The sequence below is a fragment of the Lagenorhynchus albirostris genome, chromosome 15 (assembly GCF_949774975.1).
Source record: "Lagenorhynchus albirostris chromosome 15, mLagAlb1.1, whole genome shotgun sequence".
In the NCBI taxonomy this organism is placed as follows: Eukaryota; Metazoa; Chordata; class Mammalia; order Artiodactyla; family Delphinidae; genus Lagenorhynchus; species Lagenorhynchus albirostris.
This window is the reverse complement of record NC_083109.1, coordinates 23,376,687-23,402,525: the sequence shown is the minus strand read 5'-3', so window position 1 is coordinate 23,402,525 and position 25,839 is coordinate 23,376,687. Positions and strand designations below refer to the sequence as shown.

Here is a 25,839-nt window from a genome sequence, read left to right as displayed (position 1 = left end):
CCTTTGGGCCAGTGTCTGGGTGGGATCCATGGTGGGGGACTAATTGGAGATGAGGCTGGAAAGATAGACAAGGTGAGGGACTTCCTTGGTGGTGCAGTGGTTAAGACTCCACGCTCCCAGTGCAGGGGGCCCGGGTTCAATCCCTGGTCAGGGAACTAGATTCCATATGCATGCCACAACTAAGGAGCCCACACGCCGCAACTAAGGAGCTGGCGAGCTGCAACTGAGGAGCCCACCTGCCATAACTAAGGAGCCCACATGCTGCAGCTGAGGAGCCCAAGAGCTGCAACTAAGACTCGGTGCAACCAAATAAATAAATAAATATTTAAAAAAAAAAATAAAGAAACACAAAGTGAAATGATGGTGTTAGGCCATGAGACCATTTCCTCTGATAGATGGTGAAAATCCCTCCAAGAGCATACCCACGCCTGCTCTGCCCTTGAGTTGCCCTCCCCTTGTACAGGTCAGAACAGACTCTGGTCACTGCTTGTCCCTGGCATGTGGCAGTGCTCTGTGGTGTACAAGCAGTTCTCCCATAGGGGAGGGTGATGTCATTTTTTTCCTCTTCCCTCCGGAAAGCAGCAGTCTGATGTCCTTCTGCTATCATAACATAGTGATCCGAGGGAGAAATAGGGAGCAGGCTGTATAGAGGGAGCAAGAAGGGCTCTGGTATTTCTCCTGATGGGCACCTGCAGCCTGAGGAGAGGACGAGTGGCCATCTGGAAAAGCCTCGCCCTCCTCAGGCGACAAGCTGCTCTCTGATCCAGGGCCCTGACAGGAAGTTGCTCTTTGTCCAGCCAAGTCTGGGCATTCAGGAAGAAGCTCTGTAGCCAAGTGTCTGTTCTGTGGGTCATGGAACAATTGGTCAAGCTGTTCAGAGAGAGAGCTGACCACAGACGAGTACCACCTTCCAGGGAGAGAGTATCGCAGGCGAGATAACAACAGCTAATTTTGTGCCGGGCACTGTTCCAAGTTCTTTACTTGTATTGTCTTGTGTAATCCTCAAAAAAAACCCCTATGAAGCAGGTACTATTGTGATGACTTTATGGATTAGAAACTGAGGTGCTGATGAAGTGGATTAACTTGAACCAGTATAGACACATCTAGCATGTAGTGGAGCCACAATTTGAATCTAGTTGCAGAACACGTACTCTCACTTTTAGGCTCTGCTGTCTTTTAGGATTCCATGGGAGGATGCCCTGGCCCTGGGCCCTGGGCCTTGAAGTGGGCAATAGGAGTGCCTCCCTGTAGGAGACTTCTGTACACATGGGTAGTCCGAACGAGTGAGTGAGTTCTGCCTGTTGTCACCTTGTCTACCCCTGTTCCTCAGGGACTCACCTGGGTTAGCTTAGTTCCCTGCTGGGCAGTTCTCCCTATGAGCTGTGTCACCTACGGCCACATGTGACTTTACAGTCTTCAGCCAGAAGCCAGGTGAGCCTATGAATGCTTTCTGTCTTTCCTCTGTGTTCAGAGAACACAGGTTTCTGTAGAACAATTTCCTAGAATATCTCTTCTTTTTATCCTCAGTGCTTACTCCTCTAATTGAAGCCTCAGGAGTGGACTCTTTAAAGCTTAATATGACCATATTTCTGACTAGCTGCAGCACTTGGGATGCTTTTAGTTACAAGTAACGGGAGACCCAATTCGATTTGATTCCACAATAAAGGGGATGTGTTAGTTCACGTAATAGGGAAGTCCATGGGAGGTGTACTGCTCCAGGCCTGTTGGTTGTCTTATCGTCTCACCTCTCAGTGCTGTTTTCAGGTTAAACCCTTGTGGTCAGAGGATGGAAGCCAGTATCATTTAAGACTCCATGCTGCTTCATTCAAATCTAACAAGAAAGTAAGATTTTAATAAACTTTGGACCAGAGTCCCGAGTTCGGGTTGGATTACTCTATTCCTGTCCCTGCCTTATGAACCAGTTGCCCCAGGCTCAGATTGTCTAAGCCTATGACTGTGACAAGGGGCATGGCATTACTCTTATAAGTTTAAGTGAGTGTGAAGTCAGTCCTGTCCAAATCCCTTAGATGCTGCACAGTGAAGGAGGGGTAGAAGAGATGCTGGGAGATATCCACAATTTTGGCTACACCCAGCAAAATCTGCACAGCCGGGGAAAGGGTGGTGGTGGTGTTGAACTGTAGAGCAGATCCATGCCCTGTGCTCATTTCCTGTATCAGGGACAGTGCACAGGGCCCACAACATGGCCCAAGTCCTCAGACCCATAGGTCTGAGTTCATCTTTTCTATACACCAATTTATGGTCTTGCAGCTTCTCTGAGTTTCACTTCCTCCTCTGTAAAGTGGTAATCATGTTAAGGTATAGATAGATGTATTTTATGCAAAATTGAAGTCGATCAGCTTGAAGTTGTGTGATATAAAAAGCCTTATGTATAAAATTTCAATTAATACAGATCCTACCAAATTGACAAAATTCATCAACCACATGATTTCAAAGCTGGAAGGCCAATGAAAGTGTGTTCATTATACCTTTATTTTCTGGAAATATTAGTCATGAATTATGTGAGTTTGAATAATGTAGGGTCTTCAGGAATATTTGTATGGAATGAACTTCACCATCCTTTTCTTAACTTCCTGTTGGGTTCCCTAAAGGTTGTGATGCTGTTTTATAAAATGTGAAATGCAAAAAAGATTGTTGTTGGAGAAGCCCAAAGGAACTACCATACTAGGTGATAACTGGGTATGCCCTGGCATTTGGCAATTTATATCCTGCATCTGGACCTTTCTGTCTCAGGGATCCAGAACCTAGGTGGTATCTCTTCAACCAGTCCTGCTAGTGATTGGGTTAATGCTGTTAACATTTCAGTAAGCTAATGGAGACAGTTACTTTAGTTTGAAGGTCATTAAAAGCTGAGTTTACAAATCAAAAACTGGATTGGGCAATTGTTTCTATATGTGTGTGGGTGAAGGTACATCAAATCCCATCAAACATTTGCTCAAATCCTTCCAGTGAAGTTACTCATAGTAAAGGCCAATTTCCTTGTAAAGCATAAAGTTTCATTTCTTCTGTTCCAATTTATATTTTATTTCCTTTTCTTGTCTTATTGTACTAGATAGGATGTCTAGTACCATGTTGAAAAGAAGTGTTGAGAGGGTACATCCTTGCCTTGTTCCTGATCTTAAGAGAAAGCATCCAGTTCTCACCATTAACTATGAAGTTAGTTGTAGGTTTTCTGTAGATGTCCTTTATGAAGTTGAGGAAGTTTTCCTCTGTTCCTAGCTTTCTGAGAATTTTTATCATGAGTGAGTGTTGGATATTGTCAAATGCTTTTTTTTTTTGCATCAATTGATACTATACATAGAAAATCCTAAAGATGCCACCAGAAAACTACTAGGACTAATCAGTGAATTTGGAAAGGTTTCAGGATACAAAATTAATGCACAGAAATCTCTTGCATTCCTATACACTAACAACGAAAAATCAGAAAGAAAAATTAAGGAAACAGTCCCATTTACCATTGCAACAAAAAGAATAAAAATACCTAGGAATAAACCTACCTAAGGAGGCAAAAGACTTGTACTTGGAAAACTATAAAACACTGATGAAAGAAATCAAAGATCATATAAACAGATGGAGAAATATACCATGTTCTTGGATTGGAAGAATCAATATTGTGAAAACGACTATACTACCCAAAGCAATCTACTGATTCAGTGCAATCCCTGTCAAACTACCAACGAATGGCATTCTTCACAGAATTAGAACAAAATTTACAATTTGTATGGAAACACAAAAGACCCCGAATAACCAAAGCAATCTTGAGAAAGAAAAACGGAGCTGGAGGACTCAGGCTTCCCAACTTCAAACTATACTACAAAGCTACAGTAATCAAGACAGTATGGTACTGGCACAAAAACAGAAATATAGATCAATGTTACAGGATAGAAAGCCCAGAGATAAACCCGTGCACATATGGTCACCTAATTTATGACAAAGGAGGCAAGAATATATAATGGAGAAAAGACAGCCTCTTCAATAAGTGGTGCTGGGAAAACTGTATAGCTACATGGAAAAGAATGAAATTAGAACACTCCTTAATACCATACACAAAAATAAACTCAAAATGGGTTAAAGACCTAAATGTAAAGCTGGACACTATAAAACTCTTAGAGGAAAACATAGGAAAAACACTCTTTGACATAAACCACAGCAAGATCTTTTTTGACCCACCTCCTAGAGTAATGAAAAATAAATAAATAAATAAACAAGTGGAACCTAATGAAACTTAAAAGCTTTTGCACAGCATAGGAAACCATAAACAAGACAAAAGACAACCCTCAGAATGGAAGAAAATATTTGCAAACGGAGCAACGGACAAAGGATTAATCTCCAAAATATACAAACAGCTCATGGAGCTCAATATCCAAAAACAAACAACCCAATTAAAAAATGGACAGAAGACCTAAATAGACATTTTACCATAGAAGACATACAGATGGCCAAGAGGCACATGGAAAGATGCTCAACATAACTAATTATTAGAGAAATGCAAATCAAAACTACAGTGAGGTATCACCTCATACCGTTCAGAATGGCCATCATCAAGAAGTCTACAAACAATAAATGCTGGAGAAGGTGTGGAGAAAAGGGAACCCTTTTGCACTGTTGGTGGGAATGTAAATTGATACAGCCACTGTGGAGAACAGTATGGGGGTTCCTTACAAAACTAAAAATAGAACTACCATGTGACCCAGCAGTCCCACTACTGGGCATATACCCTACATCAATTGATATATTATTTTTCTTTTTTAGCCTGTTGATATGATGGATTACATTAATTGATTATCAGATGTTGAACCCGCCTTCCTTGTATACCTGGAATGAATCCCAGTTGGCTGTGATATATAATTCTTTTTATACATTGTTGGATTCAGCTTGCTAATATTTTTGCATTTGTGTTCATGAGAGATAATGGTCTGTAGTTTTCCTTTCTGTAATGTCTTTATCTTATTTTGGTATTAGAGTAATGCTGGCCATGTAGAATGAGTTAGGAAGTGTTCCCTGTGCCTATTTCTTGAACAGTGAAGGCCTTCCTGTCCTTAGAATCTTTGCATTTGCTGTCCCTGGCCTGGAAGACTCTTCTCCCAGATTTCTGCATGTTTTGTTCTCTCCTTTCAGGTCTTTGCTCAGATGTCCTTTTCTCAGCGAGGCATTCTCTGACCACAGACTGTTAAAATTGCAAATCTCCCCTTCCCTCATCCCTACTATCCCCCTTCCCTGCTTTATTTTTTCCATAGCACTAATCACCTCCTAAAATACTATATGACTTACTTGCTTTCTGCTCCCACCCACTAGAATGTAGTTCTGTGAGGGCAAGGGTTTTTGTCTTTTTTTGTTCATTGCCTTATCCCTCCCTCCTCCCTAGAATGGTGTTTGGAACATGGTGGATGCTCAGATATTTGTTAAATAAACGAATTTAAACCATGACTGATAATGTGTTTGTAGCCATGCGAATGTGCAGAAATGAGTTGTTCTGCTTCTATTCCTGAGGAAGACTGTTTCCGGGATCAGAGGAAAAGTAAATATTGTTGATAGCTTTTATGAATGAAATTTAGGAGGCATTTAACCATGTTTTGTTTATCAACTGCATGACTTTGGCTTAGTCATCTTATTTTTGGGGGCTCTGGTTTCTTAATCTTAGAAAGAGTACTTTTGTAAATTAGACTAAGGTCTTTTCTAGAGTTCTTGTTTGTTGAACTTTGTTTCCCAGTTGCAGAGTATTTTAACAGGAAGGGAGCTTAGAAACCCTTAAATCCTATGTTCTTTAGCCAGTAGATTAACTTCTATCTGTAGAACCAGGCTTGCCAGCTGGGGGATGCAGCCCATCGTCCTCTCGCACAGTTCCTGGATGCCTGTTTGGGAGAGGGACCTCGGAGCTAGTGCTGACTTGGTGCTGGAGAGCCAGATGAACCTGTTTTTAAATGTCTGTATGATCTCAAGCAGGTGTCATCACCTCACCAAGCTTCAATTTCCTCCTCTGTGAAACTGGAATGATATACACAGGTGGTTGTTAGGGTTAAATGAGATATTGTGATATTTGCACACAGGTGCTCAGTTAAAGTCAGTTGAACCTGACTGCTTATCCTACCCCACACTTGCTTTGTGATCCATCTTGATTCTACATCAGAATCACTTGGAGAGTGTTTTTAAAAACACTGATGCCCTTGAAAACGTTACGCTAAGTGAAAGAAGCCAGGCACAAAAGGTCACTTACTGTATATATATGAAATGTCCAGAATGGATAAATTCATAGAGACAGATGCAGATTGGTGGTTGCCAAGGGTTGAGGGGTTGGGGAGAATCTGCTTAATGGTAAGTGGTTTTACTTCGGAGTGATGGGAATGTTTTGGAACTGGGGTAGAGCTGGCTGCACCGTATTGTGAATGTACTACATGCCATTGGATTGCTTTCTTTTTCCCTCCCTCCCTCCCTTCCTTCCTACCTACCTACAGGTTTATTGAAGCTTAATTGTTGTTCAGTGGACTGCACATATTTAAATTGTATAATTTGATGAGATTTGGGATATATATATATACCTAGCCATTACCATAATAAAATGGTAAACATATCCATTACCTCCTGCAATTTCCTTATGCCCCTTTTTAATTCCTCCTTTCTACTCCTCCCCCCTTTCTCATCCCCAGGTAGTCTCTATTCTGCTTTCTATTATATAGATTAGTTTTCATTTTCTAGAATTTTATATAAATGGAATCATGCAGTATGCATTAGATTTTATATGGCTCCTTTTACTCAGCATACTTATTTTGAGGTTCACTTACGTTGCTGCATATTATTAACAGTTTATACTTTTATTGTCGGAGGTATTCCATTGTATGGATACACCACAAATTATTTGTCCATTCACCTGGTGATGGACGTTTGGGCAATTTTCATTTTGGGAGATTACAACTAAAGCTGCCGTGGGCACTCATATACAAGACTCTGTGTGGACATAAGTTATCCTTTCTCTTGAGTAAATATCTAGGAGTGGAATGGCTAGGTCACAGGGTATATGTATGCTTAAACATATCTTAACACCTAAAAAGTAAGGCATGGTCAATTATTTGAAATGCTACAGATATGTTTGATAAGATAGAAGAAACAACTGGATTTTTGCAATGGTTAGGCTGTTATTAACTTGAAAACTACAGTCTCAGTTGAGTGGTAGGTGGGAAGCTTTTTAGAGGGGAATTAGGAAAACTGAATTGAGAAGTTTGGCAGGGAGTATTGATAACTTAAGAAGTTTTGCTGTGAAAAGTAGCAGAGAATGAAGTTGTGGTTTTTGGAAGGTGTGAATTATTCCTTTTTAAGTGGATAATTTTATATTATATGAATTGTACTTCAGTTATTAAAAAAAGAAGAAGAAGAATCAAGCAAACAAAATCCTGATGTTCAGGTTGCACCTCAAGCCAGTTAAATCAGAATCTTTGTGGGTGGGACCCGGGCATTCACTTTCTAAAAATCTCCCTTGGTGATTGCAATATGTAGCCAGTGTTCAGGAGCAGTGATCTAAGTAGGGTTGGCACATTTTTTCTGTAAAGGACCAGACAATAAATATTTCAGCTTTGAAGGCCATAAGGTCTCTGTCTTTACTCCTCAAATCTGCCACTGAAGTGTGGCAGCAGCCATGGTCAACATGTAACAAATGAGCATAGTGTATTTTCAATAAAACTTATTTATAATAACAGGCAGTGGGCCAGAGTTTGCCAGCCTCTGGTCTAAAGGCTTGATGATAGAGAAGGGGCTGCAGAGCTCTGAGGAGGATGGAAGGTGACCTCCCAGGCAGAACCAGACCTGGAACTCTGTTCTACTGACCATTTTAGTTCTTCACATTGTGCATGCTTGCTTACTTAAGCATAAACATCCCGGCATTGAAAACAAAATGTTAGAATGCCAGTACTTACACTTGTATTTAATTCTAGCTGCAAAAGACAAGGAGAAGAATAAAGAGAAGAAATTCAAAGAGTTTGTGAGGGTGAAGCCAAAGAAGAAAAAGAAAAAGAAAAAGAAAACCAAACCTGGTAAATTTTCCCCTGGGACGTTTCACTTGGATTTCCTTACTGTAGGTAGGGAGGGATTGCTTCTCCCCAGTCTTGGCCTCTGAGGAGAGGAAGGCCAGCAGGCCTTTAATGGAGCTTGTGGGCTCAGCTCACCCCGGGTGCTACAAGGCCACATTGGCATTTGGAAAGCCCTCCCTCTTGCTGTGTTGGCCGGTGTGCTCTGTCACGATGGAAGCGCCATTGTAGGAGAGGATATGCAGGTGAATGACTGTATTTGTCTGCACACACATCTCTGAACCCTTTCAAGAAAGGATTCATTTCTTGAAAAGCGTGTGTCTAGCCCCAACAAAAATGCTGATTTTTAAGAAAATCAGTGTTCCAGTCTTGGGAGCTAAAGGGATTCCACATTTTATTCTCAAAGTATCTTCTGGCTTAGAAAAGCAACCTTATCAGAAAAAGGGGAGAAGGGTGATGGTGAGGAAGAAGCTTTTTGTTTTGAGGTTTTTGGAGGTAGCTAGAAGTATTAATCCCTAAATCTGTTCTAGCTGAATTGCTTCTGAGCATTTGAGCTCTTTGAACAGCAGAGCTGTTGGTTGGATGGGGTTGATTCTGGAATGCCCTAGTGATGTCTGAGGGTGCTAATTTCTTCCTGATTTTGTTCTTCCAGAATGCCCCTGCAGTGAGGAGATCAGTGATACCTCCCAGGAACCTTCTCCACCCAAGGCATTTGCTGTCACCAGGTGTGGGTCCTCACACAAGCCCGGGGTCCATATGAGCCCACAGCTCCATGGCTCAGAATCTGGAAACTACAAAGGGAAAGTGAAAATGTCTGGTAAGGAGGCTCTGCTGGCTTGATCATTTGTACAGCACGGCAGTCTGAGAAGGCTGGATTTATGTTGATACTGTAATCTACTCTCAGGACTTCTGCAAGTAGTCTGTTAGGTCTTTTAAACAAGAAGTACATCAAATAAATAGGCCATTAGCTGTACCTTCCCAGAACTTCCCTTCTCTCCAACTTTGGTCTTAGTAGAATGTCTCTTAGGTACTTCTAAGCCAGTGTGTCTATAACCGAATCCATTATCCCCCAACTCCTTACACACCTGCCCCTCCTGTTCCTCCATTTCCTGTTGGTGGCCTCTGCATCTAACCTGGTTGCTCGGGGAAATCTGAGTCAACCTTGAAGTTTTCCCTTCTTTAGCAACTTACAGGGTGATTGTGAGTTTAAAAGTAGTTAATAAGTATGTGGAAAGTACTTAGAACAGTGTCTGGTATAGAATAAGTGATCAGTAAAGGTTAGCTGTAATAACCACTAATCAGGTACCAAGATCTAGTGATTCTGGTTCTGATTATCCCTGGAATCTGCCCCTTCCTCATTCCCCACTGTTTACAGAGTTTTAAAGGTGGCTGTGGATACAGACTGGGCTGTAAGCCAGGTCACGGCTGGATGGGGTGAGGTCAGGGAACACGTTTGAGTCGTTAGGGATGATGATCTGTGTGGCTCATGTGGAGTTGCAGTTTCTCTGCCAGTGAGCTCTGTGACCTTGAGCAGCCATTGACCTTGGGCTTCACTGTCAGGAAAATGAGGAAATGGAGTTCAGTTCACTGCCGGGCAGCACATATCATTCGGGCTGTTAGTAGATGACAGGCCTGAGGAACAGATTGGAGTTCGCGTTTCCCAGCTCTGTGAAAGTTCACAGAGGAGAAGTTCTGTAAGGTCATTTCTACTCTTAACAACCTAGGGTTTTTAAAAAATCTTACAACTATAATTTTAAAAAGTGACTGTTGTTTTCCCTTTCTTCTCAGAAGAAGATAATCTGAGTGACTCCTCCTCCGAGAGCTTTCTTTGGAGCGATGAGGAGTATGGCCAAGACGTTGATGTGACCACTAACCCAGATGAGGAACTTGATGGGGAGGACCGTTACAATTTTGAAGTGGTCCGCTGCATCTGTGAGGTTCAGGAGGAAAATGACTTCATGATTCAGGTAGGTGGAGCTTCCAGGAGACACAGGTATAGAGGAGCACAAACTGGTCCTTGGAGGGAATTTTGAGGGAACACAGTCTGAGGCCAGCAGAAGTAACGTCATGTCAGAAGCCCCAGGCAGGCAGCACTGTCGGCAGCAAATTGAGCTTTGTTTACTGGCTCAGCTTCCTCTGCATCTCAGGCTGGTATAAATAGCCTGTGACTAGAATGAGAGAGGACTTGAGGGATCACTGAGTCTAAACCTCTTATGCTCTGCTTGGGCCAGCTGGACCCGCAAATGGGAAGGGCCTTGCCTGTGGTCACACAGTGAGGAGTTGAACAGTAGGGGCCCAAATCTCTGGAGGGGCAGTTTGATCTTCCTCTGCATCCATATCTTCTCTCTCAGGTGAAGTTTCTTTATGGCCTAAAGAGATGGAGGCCAGTTTTGTAACTTGTCTGTTTCTTATTCTTCATTTTCTTGGCATTTGTATTTGTTGTCTCCATTTCTGGGATGTGCCTGTTGGGAGGCCTCCCTGCCTGCTTGGGGAGACCATCACTGGCCAGCACCTGCTTGCCTCTGGCCCTTCTCTTGCTCTTAATCACAGTTCTGGTGGAGGTGGCTGCTGCCTGGCTGACTCCAGGGAACCTGAGCTTTTTAAGTAAGTCATGTTTATGTTGGTTAGAATTCTTCTGGGAGTTTCTGTTTTTTTTTAATAGCCTTCATGGCAACCTCTGAGAATTCAAGATACACGAATGGTCTCAGATAGCTCCTCATATTTATGACCTTTAGTATGCATTAGGTCAGTGGTTTTCAAATCACTTTTTCAGCATCACAACCCCTTTCCCTAATGGACTCTTTTCACAGAACCCCCAAATGTGTAACAGATAAAAGCAGTAGTTTGGGAAGCTCAAAATGAATAATTTTCACTTTTAAGTTCAGAAATGTGAATGGCTGGCCTCTTCCCATGAGCTCTAATATGCAGGTGGGGTTGTGAGCGGTGGTTGCCAACCTGGAGCATTTCAGTGGCTCAGTTGTTTTCTTTTTTTTGTGAGACAAGCCTAATGAACATGGCCGTTGTATGGGGACTTTTCCTAAACAGCATGCTGTGTAGTCACTTTGGTTAATCAGAGATGGGAAGAAAAACTTTGTTCTGAGGACAGCGTGATAATAAGTTAGCCTAGCAGTAAAGAATTATGTGTACTGGTGGGCTCTGCTGTCTTAACATTTAAGCTTGGAGTGTGCATTTTTTGTTTTGTTTGTCTTCTAAAATAGTCTCATTTTATAAAACACACCCATTTGTAGAATCTCTGAAGCTCAGTGGAATATAATTCAAAAACTTATGTAACATGAAAACCGTTTGTTTGGTTTTTTTTCCCCTCCAGTAGAAATTTTTTTTAAGTTTGGCTTTAAAAGTATGTTGAAGGGCTTCCCTGGTGGTGCAGTGGTTAAGAATCTGCCTGCCAATGCAGGGGACACAGGTTCGAGCCCTGCTCCAGGAAGATCCCACATGCGTGGAGCAGCTAAACCCGTGAGCCACAACTACTGAGCCTGCGCTCTAGAGCCCATGCTCTGCAACAAGAGAAGCCACCACAATGAGAAGGCTGTGCACTGCAATGAAGAGTAGCCCCGCTCGCTGCAACTAGAGAAAGTCCATGCACAGAAACAAAGACCCAATGTGGCCAAAAATAAATATAAATAAATAAATGAAATAAAAGTATGTTGAAGATCGTTAGTTTTCATCCTGTCTCTCTGGGCGTGTGCTCAGTTCTGGGCCTTGGAAGCCTGATTTGGTCCTCATTTGTCCTTAGAAATCATTAGTGGGTGAGTAACGAAGGCCTGTCTTGGCAAGGCTCTTCTAGCTAATCAGTATAAGAGATGCAGTTCTGATCCACCATGGTACTTTCTCCATTGACTGTTCTGTAAGTGGCAAGGATCATGGGGTGTTTGCGGGGGTAGAGCTTGAAGTGCCATTTTGTGCTGTGAGGAAACTAAGTTTGAAAAAATTGAGACCACACCATTGTTACATGGCAGAGTCAGGAACTGAATTCCATTGCCTGCTTCCCAAGCTCCACATGACCTTCCCCGCAGCTCAGCTCAGCACTGTGGCTTCCTGTCTGGCATTGTGGTGACGAGCTCACTTCAGAACACCTTGGGTTTTGTTGTAGAAGACTCTTCTTTGCTGTCCACTTGTTGTCCAGCTGGCTTTGTGTTATAGAGGGACAGTTTCTGACTATACCTGTCATTGTGAGCAGAGTACCTTTTTCCGCTCAGTAACTTTAGCAAAAGGCATAAATTTAGAGGGAGCTAAGTGGAACAATACAGTTTAAAGTTTTAAAATGTATTCGTCTAGTTTTAAATATATTCATCATTTAGGAAAGTTCAGATCATTTTTTCTTAAAATAAATTTTAAACTTACATTGATAATTTGCACAACCCTAGAAAACATTTAGAATTTGTTCTCTAGAAGATTACTTTAGAGAAATAGTTTTCTTTGATCATTTTCGTTATTTGGTAGCAGTATTGTTCATGTATATTATTATTTGATTTTATTTACCAGTGCTAATTTAAATCACTGGAAGGTTAAAATCCTACTTAGTAATCACGAATGTTTGAGAAATCTGGGTACCACATAAAAAAATGAGCATCAGGAAACCCATTTAATATTTAAATTATTTTAATTGCTCTAAGGCAGGTTTTGGCAAACTTTTTCTTAAAGGACCAGAAAATAAATATTTTAGGCTTTGGGCCATGTGATCTCTGTCACAACTACTCAACTCTGCCCCAAGCAGTCAGAGGCAATACAGAAAAATGAATGACCATGGTTATGTTCATATTATACTTTATTTACCAAAATAGGACTCAAGCTGAATTTGGCCTGTGGGCTGTAGTTTGCTGACCTTTGTCCTAGAGCAACAAATATGTAACATTAGGTGTTGGACCCCAGTGAAAATTGTGTAGCAGCTTTAATAAGAAGCCCATTTTAGAAACTTTACTTGCTTCCCCTGGAGGCAGCCCTTGTCATCTTCTTGCGTATCACTCCAGAAACATTCAGTGGCTAAACAAGCGATATCAAATATATACTCTCCATTTTTTTTCTTTCTTTTTGTGATAAAATATACATAACATAAAATTTACCATCTTAACCATTTTAAATATATGTGGCTTTAAGTGAACTGGCATTGAGTACATTTACATTGCTGTACAACCATCTTCTTTTTTTAACACAATGTTATTTTAATACATAGTGTTTTCAGTATCTTTTTTTCATTTAATAATATATGTTGAAGACCATTCCATTTTCAGATTTAAAAAAGCTTCCCCATTCATTTTAATGGTTGCATAATGGATGGATCATCATTTATTTAACTCTTCCCTTGTTGATGGACATTTGGATTGTTTCTAATCTTAGCAGTGATGTAATGAATAATTTTGTGTAAGTATGTCTGTAGGACCAAGTTTTGAAAGTAAAATTCCAGGACCAAAGTAGGCGTGCATTTATTATTTTGACAAATACTGGTGTCATAGCAATATTCTATAAACTTTCCCTGGTGTACCAAAGCACAGTCTTACCAGCGCCCTTGTCAGTACAGTACTATCAAACTTCTTTATCTTTGCTCTTCAGATAAGTGAAAAAACAATCTACTAGTATAGCCATTTTGTAATTTATTTTAATATACTTAAAAAATTTTTATGATTGTTATTTTCTGCATTTTCCAAGAACTACAAAGAAAAAAGGATTACCCAGATTACTTTTACCCAGGGATAAATCACTGTTGTTATTTTAGAATACACACATACACATGCATATATAAATGAAAATTATACTCTATAAACAGTTTTTCATGAGAATAACACTTGTGTGGTAAAAGTAGTAAATGTTTATTATAAAAACTTCAGGCAATACATAAAGGTATGAAGAATTAATTGATATTTACATGTAATCCTAGAATCTAGAAATACTAATGTGTATGTATATTATTAGGCTGGTTTCATTTCACATTAATTTATATTAATTCAAGTTCCCTTACATTACTTTATTCTTATAATGGTTGCTTTGAACATCTTTTTATTTAAGATGTGTTTTTTTCCTTTGACCTGCCTGTTCATGTCCTTTATTCAGTTTTCTGTTGGATGGTTGGTTGTTTTCATACCCATTTGCATAAGATTTTTTTTTTAATTTATTTATTTATTTGGCTGCACTGGGTCTTAGTTGTGGCACACAGGATCTTTGTTGCTGCGTGCAGGATTTTTGTTGCTGCGTGTGGGATCTTTAGTTGTGGTGTGCAGGATCTTTAGTTGTGGTGTGTGGAATCTTTAGTTGCGGTGTGTGGAATCTTTAGTTGTGGCATGCTGGATCTTTTAGTTGTGGCATGTGGGATCTAGTTCCCGGACCAGGGATCGAACCCGGTCCCCCTGCATTGGGAGCATGGAGTCTTAACCACTGGACCACCAGGGAAGTCCCTGTGCAAGGTTTTTGTAGATATGTTTTTGTATCAGCTGTGAGAACAGTTACAAATATTTGTACCCACTTTGTCATCCATCTTTTGGCTTGTCTTATAGATTTTTTTGTTTTTGTGAGGTCAAATATATCAAACTTTTCTTTAATGGCTTTTGAGATTTGAATAGCAGTTGCTTCCTCATTGGAAGTTCATAACAGTTTATAGAAAAGTCAATAAAAGAATTTTTCATGGTTTCTTCTGGTACTTTTGCGGTTTCATTTATCTTTTAAAAACTGTATTAATATTTGATCCGCCTGGAATTTATCCTGGTATAAGGTGAAGGCTCTCACTACCCAGTTGTCCCAACACCATGCCTTATTATTGAAACGCCACCTTTATTTACTCTATTTCCATATGTAGTTTGGATCTCATTCTGGATTCTCTCTTCCATTGGTCTGTTTATATATTTACTTGTACAATTCTATTTTAATTATTATACCTTTATAATATTTTTAAAATATCTGGTAGGGCTGGTACCCCCTTTTGTTCTTTTTAATAAATTTCCTGGCTATTAGAATCAGCTTCTATATAGTTCCAGAGCTATTAATTTATTATTTTGTTGGCATTACATTATTTTTATATATTAATCCAAGGAGAACTGTCATCCTTATAATGACTGTTGCTATCCAGGAATAAAGTACAACTTACCATTCATTGACTTAAGTCTCCATGTCCTTCAAATATTTAAAAATTTTCTTTACACAGACCTTGCATGTTTTTATTCTTAGTTTCAGATTTATTCTTAGATATTTTATCTTTTCTGTTATTGTTCTTGTTCACTTCTAAATTTAAACTTTTGGGGAATTCCCTAGCGATCCAGTGGTTAGGACTCAGCGCTCTCACTGCTGGAGGGCGGGGCCCTGGGTTCAATCCCTGGTCGGGGAACTAAGATCCCTCAAGCCGCGTGGCACAGCTGCCCTCCCCCCCCCCGCAAAATTTAAACTTTTATTTTTAATATTTATTTAAACAAATTTTTCACCCCACCACACGGCATGCGGGATCTTAGTTCCCCAACCAGGGATTGAACCCATGCCCCCTGCAGTGGAAGTGCAGAGTCTTAACCACTGGACCGCCAGGGAAGTTCCAATTTAAACTTTTTAAAAATGAATAATGTGTATTAGCCAGACCCACATGAAAAACGTTATTTTGAAATTTTCAACTTAGGTGTTTTTGATTCAATTTTGGTGTATCCTAGTTCTTAAGACATGAAGTCATTGGTGAGAGAGGCTTTCATTCTTAATTATTAGTCTGTTTTCTGCTACTAACTGCCTTTGTTGTCTCACACCCTTTTCTTTCTCTCTGAGCCTTTAGTTTCCTCATTGGAAATGGAAGAATCTGGATCGCATCTTATCTGAAGTCTCTCTTCCAGCTCTGCCCCTGTTGATTCTGATATGATTAGCCCATAAAAGCCCTTTGATCCTGGGGCCTATCTGACTCCAAGTGGCTGAGGACTGTGAGCTTTTTCCCTTGTGGCCAGGCTGGTGGCCCACCCTCCAGACAGTATCAGAAGCTCGCTGTCCACTTTCCAGAGCTATCCATTTGGTTGGGTAGTTAAAGGTTTAGGGCCCTGGTTTGGAATTGCTTCAAGTGTCCTAGTATCTCCTTTGGCATCCTTTTCCTCTCCATTCCCTCCTCTGGACCCTTAGCCCTCAGGCTTGCTATCCTCAGGCCAGCCACACGTCTGTCTCCCAGTGCTGCCCTCATCCTCTGCTCCTTTCTTTCCCTCTCTGCCTCTTGCCCCTTCTCTCTTTCCCCCTTCCCCAGGGCAGGCAGTGGAGCCTAGGGGTTAAAAGAACTAGCCTTGCAGTCAGCCAGGCTTGTGTTCTGATCCACTGTTGCGTCTTCTCAGCTGTGTGACCGTTGGTAAGGTTTAGAAAGAACAAATGCAAAGCGCTAGCATATGTTGAGTCCAGGAGGCATCAAAGTGAGTTAGCCTACCCATTCGTAGCAGTAATAGGCTCTTAATACATAAAAGTTGTGTGCTGGGCTCTACTATATGAATTTTGACATGTGACCCATTGATTCCTCACAAACAGCCCCACACGGTTGGTAGGAATAGTATCCTATTTTGCAGATGGGGAAACTGAAGCCCAGGGTGGAGAAGTGACCTGTGCAAGGTCACACAGCTAATGAATGTCTGAGCCAGAATTCAAACTCAGTTTTTTGTCTTTCTAAGTTAACCTCCCTCTAAGGACTTAAACAGTTTTTCCTCTCTCTTTATAAAGTGATCAGAAAAGTGAAAGCCTCTAGAAATGGGAGGGAAAATAGTCATTTTTCTGAGATCAGTACTGTTTAATTTAAATGTTCTTCATCTGTGCTGTCCAGTACAGTAGCCACTAGCCTCATACGGCTGTTGGGCACTTAAGATGTGGCTAGTGGGACTAAGGAACTGAATTTTTAACTTAGTTTGTTAACTTAAATGTTAAAAGCACAGGTGGCTAGTGGCTGCTCTGGAAGAGTGGCAGCAGCTCAGCTCCCACCTCCTCCTCCTCCTCTCCCTCCCTCCTCCTTCCGCCTCCCACTGCCCCTTCCCCCCCACAGGTGGGTCTTATTTTTGGATGGAGGATTCCTTCTGAGTTTAATTTTTATTGCTTCTTTAATTCTAACAGTGTGAAGAGTGCCAGTGCTGGCAGCATGGGGTCTGCATGGGATTACTGGAAGAAAATGTGCCTGAGAAATACACCTGTTATGTTTGCCAAGACCCTCCAGGTAGAGATTTCTGGAGTCAGGGATATTAACAATATGTAGCCTTTTCCTTAGCACAGCTGGCGGTGAAGCAGCCTGAGTGTCTGTGGTCTTGAGACTCATTTCTTCAGCATCGGCTAGACTCTGCCTCCTCCTCGCCTTTGTTGCTAGCTCACCTGGTGGCCAGCTGTCCTGAACTTGGCAGTAAGAGAGCATGTATGAAGAGGTTCACCTAGTGGAAGGCCAGGCCTTGAGCTAGAATTTTGTTGCGTGTGGGGGTGGGGGTGGGGGTGGGGTAAAAATCATATAACATGAGCTCTACCCTCTTAACAAATTTTTAAGTGTACAGTACAGTATTCTTTATAAACTATAAACACAATGTTGTATAGCAGCTCTCTAGAACTTTTTCATCTTGTACGACTGAAACTCTGTATAAACTATGGAACGCTGTACCGATTTGCATGTCATCCTGGCGTAGGGGCCATGCTAATCTTTTCTCTGTTGTTCTAGTTTTAGAATATGTGCTGCCAGAGCGAGCACCTTTTCCTTTTCTTGAGAGTTCATGAGGATGTGGGCTCTGTCCTTGGCTTTTCAGGGCTGTTGAAGGGTTGGAAACCGGCCTCTGCTCCCTCTGGTGGCATCTGCCTTCCATTGCATCGTTGCCACCTCGAAGGGAGATACGCCCTTGAGGGGAGGGGAAAGGTGTGTTTGCGAAGAGCCTGTCTGCCACCCAGAGCAGTGAATTAATTCCTTAGGATCAGTTCGTTTCATTGTTTCTTGACCGCAGGGCTGGCCTATGGCTCTTGGGTTCCCCTTTCCAGAAATCTCAGGGGTGGATTATAAATCTGTGGTTCTTGTTTTGCTGTCAGTGGGATGTGACATCGTCTCCATTCATCACCTGTAAGGTTGCTCCCCTTGGGTGCAGTCCCCTTACAGCTAGACAACGCTGGAGAGCCTCTGCTTCTGTTATTCCTTTTTGTCCTATGAGGTGGGCCTGGTAGGAGCTCCTGTTCCTATTTTTGCTTATGAGGAAGAAATTGATGCCCAGGGAAATGAATGACTTTCCTAATCTCATGAAGCAGATTGGAATTAGAACTGACTTGTGGGACCAAGTCTCTTGATTTTGCTGGTTGTATAGGGAGGGACTGGGCTACCACAGTTCATTTTCCAGCAAGTAGGTCCCCCTGGGGCCTGATAACCTCTATTGTGACACTGTGTCTTCTAGTGCAAGATTATTCTATAGACAGAGAGCAATCTTGCCTCTGTTTTTCCCTTTATCCCAAGGAAAGAATATGGTCAGAAGATTAGTCCATAAGTCATAGAATATAATTGATGGGCAGGATCTCAGAGACCACTTAGTTTAGCCTTGACATTTAACAGGCAAGCAGCAGGCCCAGAAGGGACATGATTGGCCTAAGATCACTCAGACAGTTAGTGCTAGATAGGAGATGACAACTGGTGTCTCTGACCTTTGTCTTGTAAAACAGGTAGTGCTGCTTTGAATCCTGCTGCTCAGGCTACCTCTGTGGCAGCTGCCTCTCAGATTCCACACATAATCCCCAGGGCTCCTTTAGGGCACCATTTAAAACACTTTTGTCTACTTTATTGTCTCTCACTCTCTCCGTCCACTTTTCTCTTTTTAGAAATCATACACACCATCTTTATCAATCCCTATGCACTTTCTGAACTTTTATAACTAAATTGCCAAGACTGGGAATAGATTCCTTGAATTGAGCACTCAGTGACTGTCACATTTATTGACTATGTTTGATTCTGCAGTCTTGGGCCAGAAGTTTAATCTAACAGATCTATTCTTTAAAGGTTACTTAAAGGTGTTGTTAACAGAGTGGAGGTGCATCCCCACCATGTGTCTTAGAAAAGCCAGAAAGAGTGCAAGGACCTTGATAGGGTTTGCCTGGGTTATTTTAGGGTCTTTATAGCCATTGAGAGGTGAATAGCAGTCTGATTGGAAGCTGTTCCCTGGGCTTTTACAGCAGGAAACACTGTGCCAAGTCACGTGTGGTTGTGTTTTCAGTCCTTCCTGAGGATCCCTGTAATGAACAGGACCGCTGAAGCTGTTTGGTTCATCTGTCATTGTTACAGATGGGAAATGGAGGTCCAGAGCAGGGAGTGGGGGGCTGACCATTCATTTAGTTAGGCGGTAGGTGACAGTCGGAGGGGCACTTGGGGCTTCTTTCCATTTGATAAATCCATTCACAATGCCTTTTGCCAGACACTGAGGATATAACCGTGAACAAAACAATTCCTTTTCTTCTGGCTTTTAGTGGGGTTTGGACCAGCAACAGATGTCAAAATAAGTCACCTAACAAGAACATGTTAGGTAGGGATGAATGCTTTGAGGGGGCAAAAGCCCTCAGATCGGGAATGACTAGGAGGCACGGAAGAGGCTCTCGTACTTTGGGAGGTAACCAACGGCCTCTCTGAGGAGGTGGTAAGGAGCCAGTCCTGCAAAGGCCTTGGGGAATAGTGCTCCAGACAGGGGTAGGGGTGCTAGAGCAGAGACCCTAAGACCAGAAAGAGCTTGAATGTGTTCCGGAAAGGGTGGGGCAAGGGGGGCAGGAAGGAGCCCGGGCCTGCCGGCCTCATTAGATCAGTCAGGGCTTTGGGTTTTCTTCTGTGCACGATAGGAAGTCATCGAAGGTTTTAAGTGGGAGAGGGAATGATGTGATTTAACTTTAACAAGATATCCAAGTTCCACTCTACCTCTGGCCAGTCGCAGAGATCAGGAAATTCATATGCTTTTCTCACTACCTTATCCCCAACACCTAGTAGAGAGCCCAGCATATAGTAGGTGCCAAGTAAATGTATACTGGATGAATGAATGAACAAAATGAACACACCAGTCCATCCTTCCAATAGTTTGTGTGATAATTGTGTGATGATGAAATGGTCTGGGTTTCCTTCAGACCAAGGATTAACTCTCTCATTGTCACTGCTTTAGGTCAGAGACCTGGCTTCAAGTACTGGTATGACAAGGAGTGGTTGAGCAGGGGACATATGCATGGCCTGGCATTTTTAGAAGAGAACTATTCCCACCAGAATGCCAAGAAGATTGTGGCCACCCACCAGCTTCTCGGCGATGTGCAGAGAGTGATCGAGGTTCTGCATGGCCTGCAGCTCAAGATGAGCATCTTGCAGTAAGTGTGGCACCTGCAGCTTTGGGGATGGGTCTGATTTGGCGTGGGCAGAGGGCAGGATAAATACGAGAAACTGGAAAGCCACAAAATCGGCGATAAGTTTGAGGCTTTTATTTAAGATTCTCAGTTACATGATAAACATTCTTTTTTAAAAAAATTAACTCTATTGAGGTATAATTTACATATAATTAAGTTCACCCATTTTAAATGTTCATTGAGTTTTGGCAAATGTATATACAAACACTACTGTAATCAAGATACAGTGTGTGGGGACTTCCCTGGTGGTCCAGTGGTTAAGACACCACACTTCTAATGCAGGGGGTGCAGGTTCAATCCCTGGTCAGGGAACTAAGATCCCACGTGCCACATGGTGCGGCCAAAAAATAAAATACAATAAAATGCCTTAGAAAAAAAAAGAGAAAGAAATGGTGTATTTATAGATTGTTTTTTCTTTTTTTTTTTTTGTACCGTTCTGAGTTGTTTTTTTCTATTTTGGCTGCACTGGGTCTTTGTTGCGGGCTTCTCTAGTTGCAGAGCATGGGTTCAGTTGCCCCGCGGCATGTGGGATCTTAGTTCGCAGACCAGGGATTGAACCCACGCCCGCTGCTTTGGAAGGCAGATTCTTAACCACTGGACGACCAGGAAAGTTCCTGTTCTGAGTTTTTGGGTTTTGTTTTTTAAACTGTGGTAAGATATACATAATATAAAGTTTGCTATCTTAACCGTTTTTAAGTGTACAGTTCAGTAGTGTTAAGTACATTCACTCTGTTGCACCCAGTCTCCAGAACTCCTTGTGTGGGGCAAAACAAACTCTGTACCCATTAAGCAACTTCTCTCCATTTCCCCTCCCCCAGCCGCTGACAGCCACCCTTCTACTTTCTGTCTCTCTGAATTTGACTGCTCCGGGTACTTCATATAAATGGGATTCTACAGTATTTGTCTTTTTATGACTGGCTCATTTCACTTAGCATAATGTCCTTAAGGTTTGTCTGTGTTGTAAGCTGTATCAGAATTTCCTTCCTTTTTAAGGCTAAATAATATTCCATTATATGTAAAACCACATTTTGTTTATCCATTCATCCTAAACATCTTGGTTTTTTTGGCCACACCTCGCGGCTTGTGGGATCTCAGTTCCCCGACCAGGGATTGAACCTGGACTGCAGACTGTGGCAGTGAAAGCCTGGAATCCTAACCACTAGGCCACCAGGGAACTACCATCCTAAACATTTTTGATTGGGAAACAAAGTAAAATTGAAACAAAGTAAAATTGACATGGCAAGGAGAGGTTGAACAGGGCACATTCAGCAAGAGTATATGTTGATTTGGGTAAAAACCAAGCTGCTATAACAAAACCAAAAAAATAAAGGCTAAACAAAATGGAATTTTCTTTCTCACATAAGGCATGGTCCAGAGGTAGGCAGGGGTCCAGGCCAGGTAGGTAGGTGGCCTTTCTCCACGATTCCAGCTATGGACGTGGGGACTTGGGTTCCTTCTGTCTTACTGCTCTGGCATTCCATTAGGGTTAATCTCATCTGCGTGGTCCAAACAGATGCATCTGTACCTCCACTCTGCTCTGACCCCCAGGAGGGGGAGCAAGTGGTTTCATGGACACACCTAACTGCAGGAGGCTAGTAGCCAGGTGGCCATGTGCCCTGAGCAAACTCAGGAGTGAGGGTGGAGGTGGGTGTAAGAGAAGGAAAGGATGGTTACTGGGGGAATTAGCCATTACTGTGACGGTATCTGTTGAGGTGAACTAAATCAAGTGACCCTGTTTTGGATGTCTTAGACTAGGTATTCCCTCACATTTTATAAAATCAGAAAATTTTCCTCCATATAAGCCAAGTGAATTTCTTCTTAACGAGATGCCAGAAATTGACTGAGACAGGTGGAAGGTGAGGGCAAACCTCAGACGATGCTCCTGATTGTAAATGTTGCTGTGTTTCTTTTCATTTGAGGATTCAGTCAGATGGTGTTCTCTTTCTTCTCACTGAAATACCAGTGCTCCAGCCCTGCCCCATATTTCAGAACCTTGTTCGTTCTGAATCCCCATTTAGATCCTTCATCTTTAATTTTTTTATATAAATTTATTTATTTTATTTATTTATTTTTGGCTGTGTTGGGTCTTTGCTGGTGTGCACGGGCTTTCTCTAGTTGCAGCGAGCGGGGGCTACCCTTCGTTGCAGTGCGCGGGCTTCTCATTGCAGTGGCTTCTCATTGTGGAGCACGGGCTCTAGGTGTGTGGGCTTCAGAAGTTGTGGCACGCGGGCTCCAGTAGTTGCGGCACGTGGGCTCAGTAGTTGTGGCTCACAGGCTCAGTAGTTGTGGCGCACAGGCTTAGTTGCTCCGCGGCATGTGGGATTTTCCCGGACCAGGGATCAAACCCGTGTCCCCTGCATTGGCAGGCGGATTCTCAACCACTACTCCACCAGGGAAGCCCCTAGATCCTTCATCTTTATAGCAGTGACTTTGTACTGGAATTAAATCTGACTTCTCCAAGAAGTTCAGGGGGGAGTATAGGGAGATCTTGTTAGTCATTATATATGGAGAAAAGAGCCTGGGAGACAGGAAGGTGGTCCCAGTATGTCTCTGTACACCTGGATAGTCTCTGCTATCACAGGCTCTGGGTCTTCATTCTCAGAAATTTTGTTCCTAAGTGACCTGGTGGATTCATTTTCAAAGGCAAACAGTAAAACTGGGAATAACTTCAAATGTTGTCATTTCAAAAGTAACACGCATGGCTATGCATACCTTCTTCATGATTGACAGGGCTTACAAAGAAAGGCCAGGGTCATCCTTGTGTAGTAGCTGGGGCTTCAGATCTTAGCTGGGAGGGTGAAAATTGTAGGAGGAAGGAAACAAAGACTTTTGTGATTTTCGTACAAGAACAGGCCCATACTATGGCCTCTATGCTCCAAGTTAACAGATTTCAGGCTACAGTAGACCTGAAAGTGAACAAGGACTTCCATTTCCTCTGATGCAATTATGATTTCAGAGGTGTGCCTGGGATCCTAGGTTCCTGGTACAGGCTGTGATACCCTGTTGGAAGTGGCCAGGGACCCAGGCTGCCTTGATGCTGGTGGTTTCCTCTCCTTCCCCAGTGGATCGGGGTGGTATTGGGGATTGCTAGGGTGGGAGAGCCGAGAAAGGATAGTTGTAGCCCCTTGCGAGCAGAATTTTAGGTTCTGTAAGATCATTCCCTGCTGTCCTATTTATGGCCTATTCCATTTCTGCAGGAAGACTTCAGGAAAGTGTGGGGGTGGGGTGGGGGATATCTATATGTGGGAGTTGCTGCTGAGTTCCTGCTGATCTGGTTTCAGTGTTTCTCAGTTGGGACTGGTGAAGGTAATGTTTACAATTATACCATGAGATAATTCTCTGTATGTGTGGAATTGTACCGAGCGTTACAGGATATTTAGCATCTCTGAATTCAGTGAACTGAATGCTGAGGTCACATATGTGACAATCAGTAGTCATTGTGACAGTTGGAAAGGCTCCCACACATTTCTGCACATCTGTGAACCAAATGTGAGTAGCACCTGTCCGTCCTTCCACTTGCTTGCAAACACCCCTGCCAGCTAGGAACTGCCGGTAGCTGGTGGGCCTTACTCGGGAAGCCCAGTTTTTCTTCCTCCGTCCTTTTCTCCTTTCCTTTCTTTCATTTCATTTAATGATCCAAGGTTATAATGGAAGTTCTGGGTGGTAAACAAGAGTTAAAAAGGTAAAGTTTATCTAGAGTCGTGGCTTTTAAACTTAAATATATATCCCACAGTAAGAAATACATTTAATATCACTCACATGTACAAAACTGAAACTAAAATTTCACAAACGCCTACTCTTACTTAGAATGGTGCATTCTGGTATTTTCTGTTCTGTTTTTCCTTTTTTACAATTGATTATGATCCAGTAAATTAAAGACCTTCTGTTGGGTCAAACCTCAGACGGTGAATGATTGTGGGAAACTTGAAGTCATACACAGAGTTTTATGTACACGTATACATGTAGCAAGAGCTTTCAGATTCTCAGAAGTGTCTGTGGCCCAAAAAGGGAGCAGAATCTTTGTTCTTTAATAACAGATTTTCCTCTTTGGAATGGTGTGAACAGAAGATTTTGTTATTAATGGCCTATGCCTAGATGACTTCTGGTTACCACCTCCCTCCCGGGTCACCACTGGATTTGTGTAATTGAGTGCCATTGCATGCCAGGATTATCATGGCTGTTTATTAATAAGTTAAGGTTATTTTTAGTAAGTCACATTTGAAGAGCACTTTACTGCCAACAAAGTACTGTACTTCCATTCAAATTAATTCACTTCATCTATAGCAAACTCAGTGGTTGCTGGCAGACAGGTAGATGGTTAGCCAGATTTGCAGAGGAGGAAACGGGGATGAGGCTGGCTGAGCGACTTGGGCCAGCTGCACTGCTAATCAGTGGCTGAGCTGAAATGCAGTCAGGTCTTCTGACTCCCAAGTCCAGTCCCACTCACTGTGAGTGATACAGCAGGAGCTTGCCTGGAAGTGGTCTCCTCAGAGGCTGCTGATTTACATTCCCTCTTGTGTGGCAAATAGTGGCTTGTACCAGTTGGCCCAGGTGGGAGGTCTTCCCCGCTACGGGAAAGCCCCTGCAGTGGTCCCAGGTACTCCAAAGCCCTCTCTGTGTTTGCCCTCCCAACAGAAGCCGGGAACATCCTGATCTGCAGCTGTGGTGTCAGCCTTGGAAACAGCATCTGGCGGAGGGGAGATCTCATTCCAAACACATCCATGTCACTGAAGCCAAGAGCAGGGAGGAAGCCCCAAGCTATAGAACTTTGAACGGGGCGGTGGAGAAGCCTCTGCCCCTGCCCTTGCCCCGGTCTGTGGAGGAGTCATATATCACCAGCGAGCACTGCTACCAGAAGCCCCGCACCTACTACCCTGCTGTGGAACAGAAGCTGGTGGTGGAGACCCGGCGCTCTGCCCTTGACGATGCAGTCAACCCCCTCCACGAGAATGGTGACGATTCCCTCTCTCCGCGCCTGGGCTGGCCTCTAGAACAAGACAGGAGCAGAGGGGACAGTGACCCCAAACCCAGCTCCCCAAAGGTATGAGGCTCGCTTGTACTGGTTCTTAATTCGGTGTTTGGGTGCTTGTACCTTCTCCTCCTAGGGCTAAATGTTCTGTGGAAGATGTTTATTATAGAGTTGTATTTACTGTAAAATTGTATATAAATTTGCTTATCATAGATGTTTTTTGGTCTGTTAAAATGAGTACAAAGTCAAGGGAGCCCACTTAAACCCCAAAAATGTCCACAAAGTGGCAGAGTCGGGGGCGGGGTGTGGAGAGGTGGGAGGTAGCAGGGGAAAAGGGTTGACTGGAACTTGATAAATGGAAGTAAGTTAGGAAAGTGAGTTTTTTTTCTTCAATGCAATTTATAGTTGCCCGTGGGTGCTAATCCTTCCCACGAGCAAAGAATGAGTCAGGTGTTTTGTTAGGCATAAGGTTTTCAGTACAATTCTTTGCTGGCTTTACTTTTCACTTTGCAG

At 42.6% G+C, this 25,839-nt stretch overlaps 1 protein-coding gene and 1 non-coding gene across 4 annotated transcripts in view; one reads left to right on the top strand and one right to left on the bottom strand.

Annotated features, from left to right (window-relative positions):
• The window catches only part of PHF20 (PHD finger protein 20), a 133,111-nt gene that overhangs the window by 98,444 nt on the left and 8,828 nt on the right, over positions 1-25,839 (top strand). For all 3 annotated transcript variants that reach the window (XM_060122866.1, XM_060122868.1, XM_060122867.1), the window contains 6 exons: positions 7,941-8,039; positions 8,686-8,850; positions 9,822-10,000; positions 17,088-17,187; positions 20,126-20,321; positions 24,993-25,398. In XM_060122866.1, coding sequence (XP_059978849.1) covers positions 7,941-8,039; positions 8,686-8,850; positions 9,822-10,000; positions 17,088-17,187; positions 20,126-20,321; positions 24,993-25,398 — 1,145 coding nt within the window. The remainder of the gene's footprint in view (positions 1-7,940; positions 8,040-8,685; positions 8,851-9,821; positions 10,001-17,087; positions 17,188-20,125; positions 20,322-24,992; positions 25,399-25,839) is intronic.
• LOC132506595 (U6 spliceosomal RNA) lies at positions 17,597-17,703 on the bottom strand. Its single transcript, XR_009535912.1, has one exon. It is a non-coding gene; the product is annotated as a U6 spliceosomal RNA (small nuclear RNA).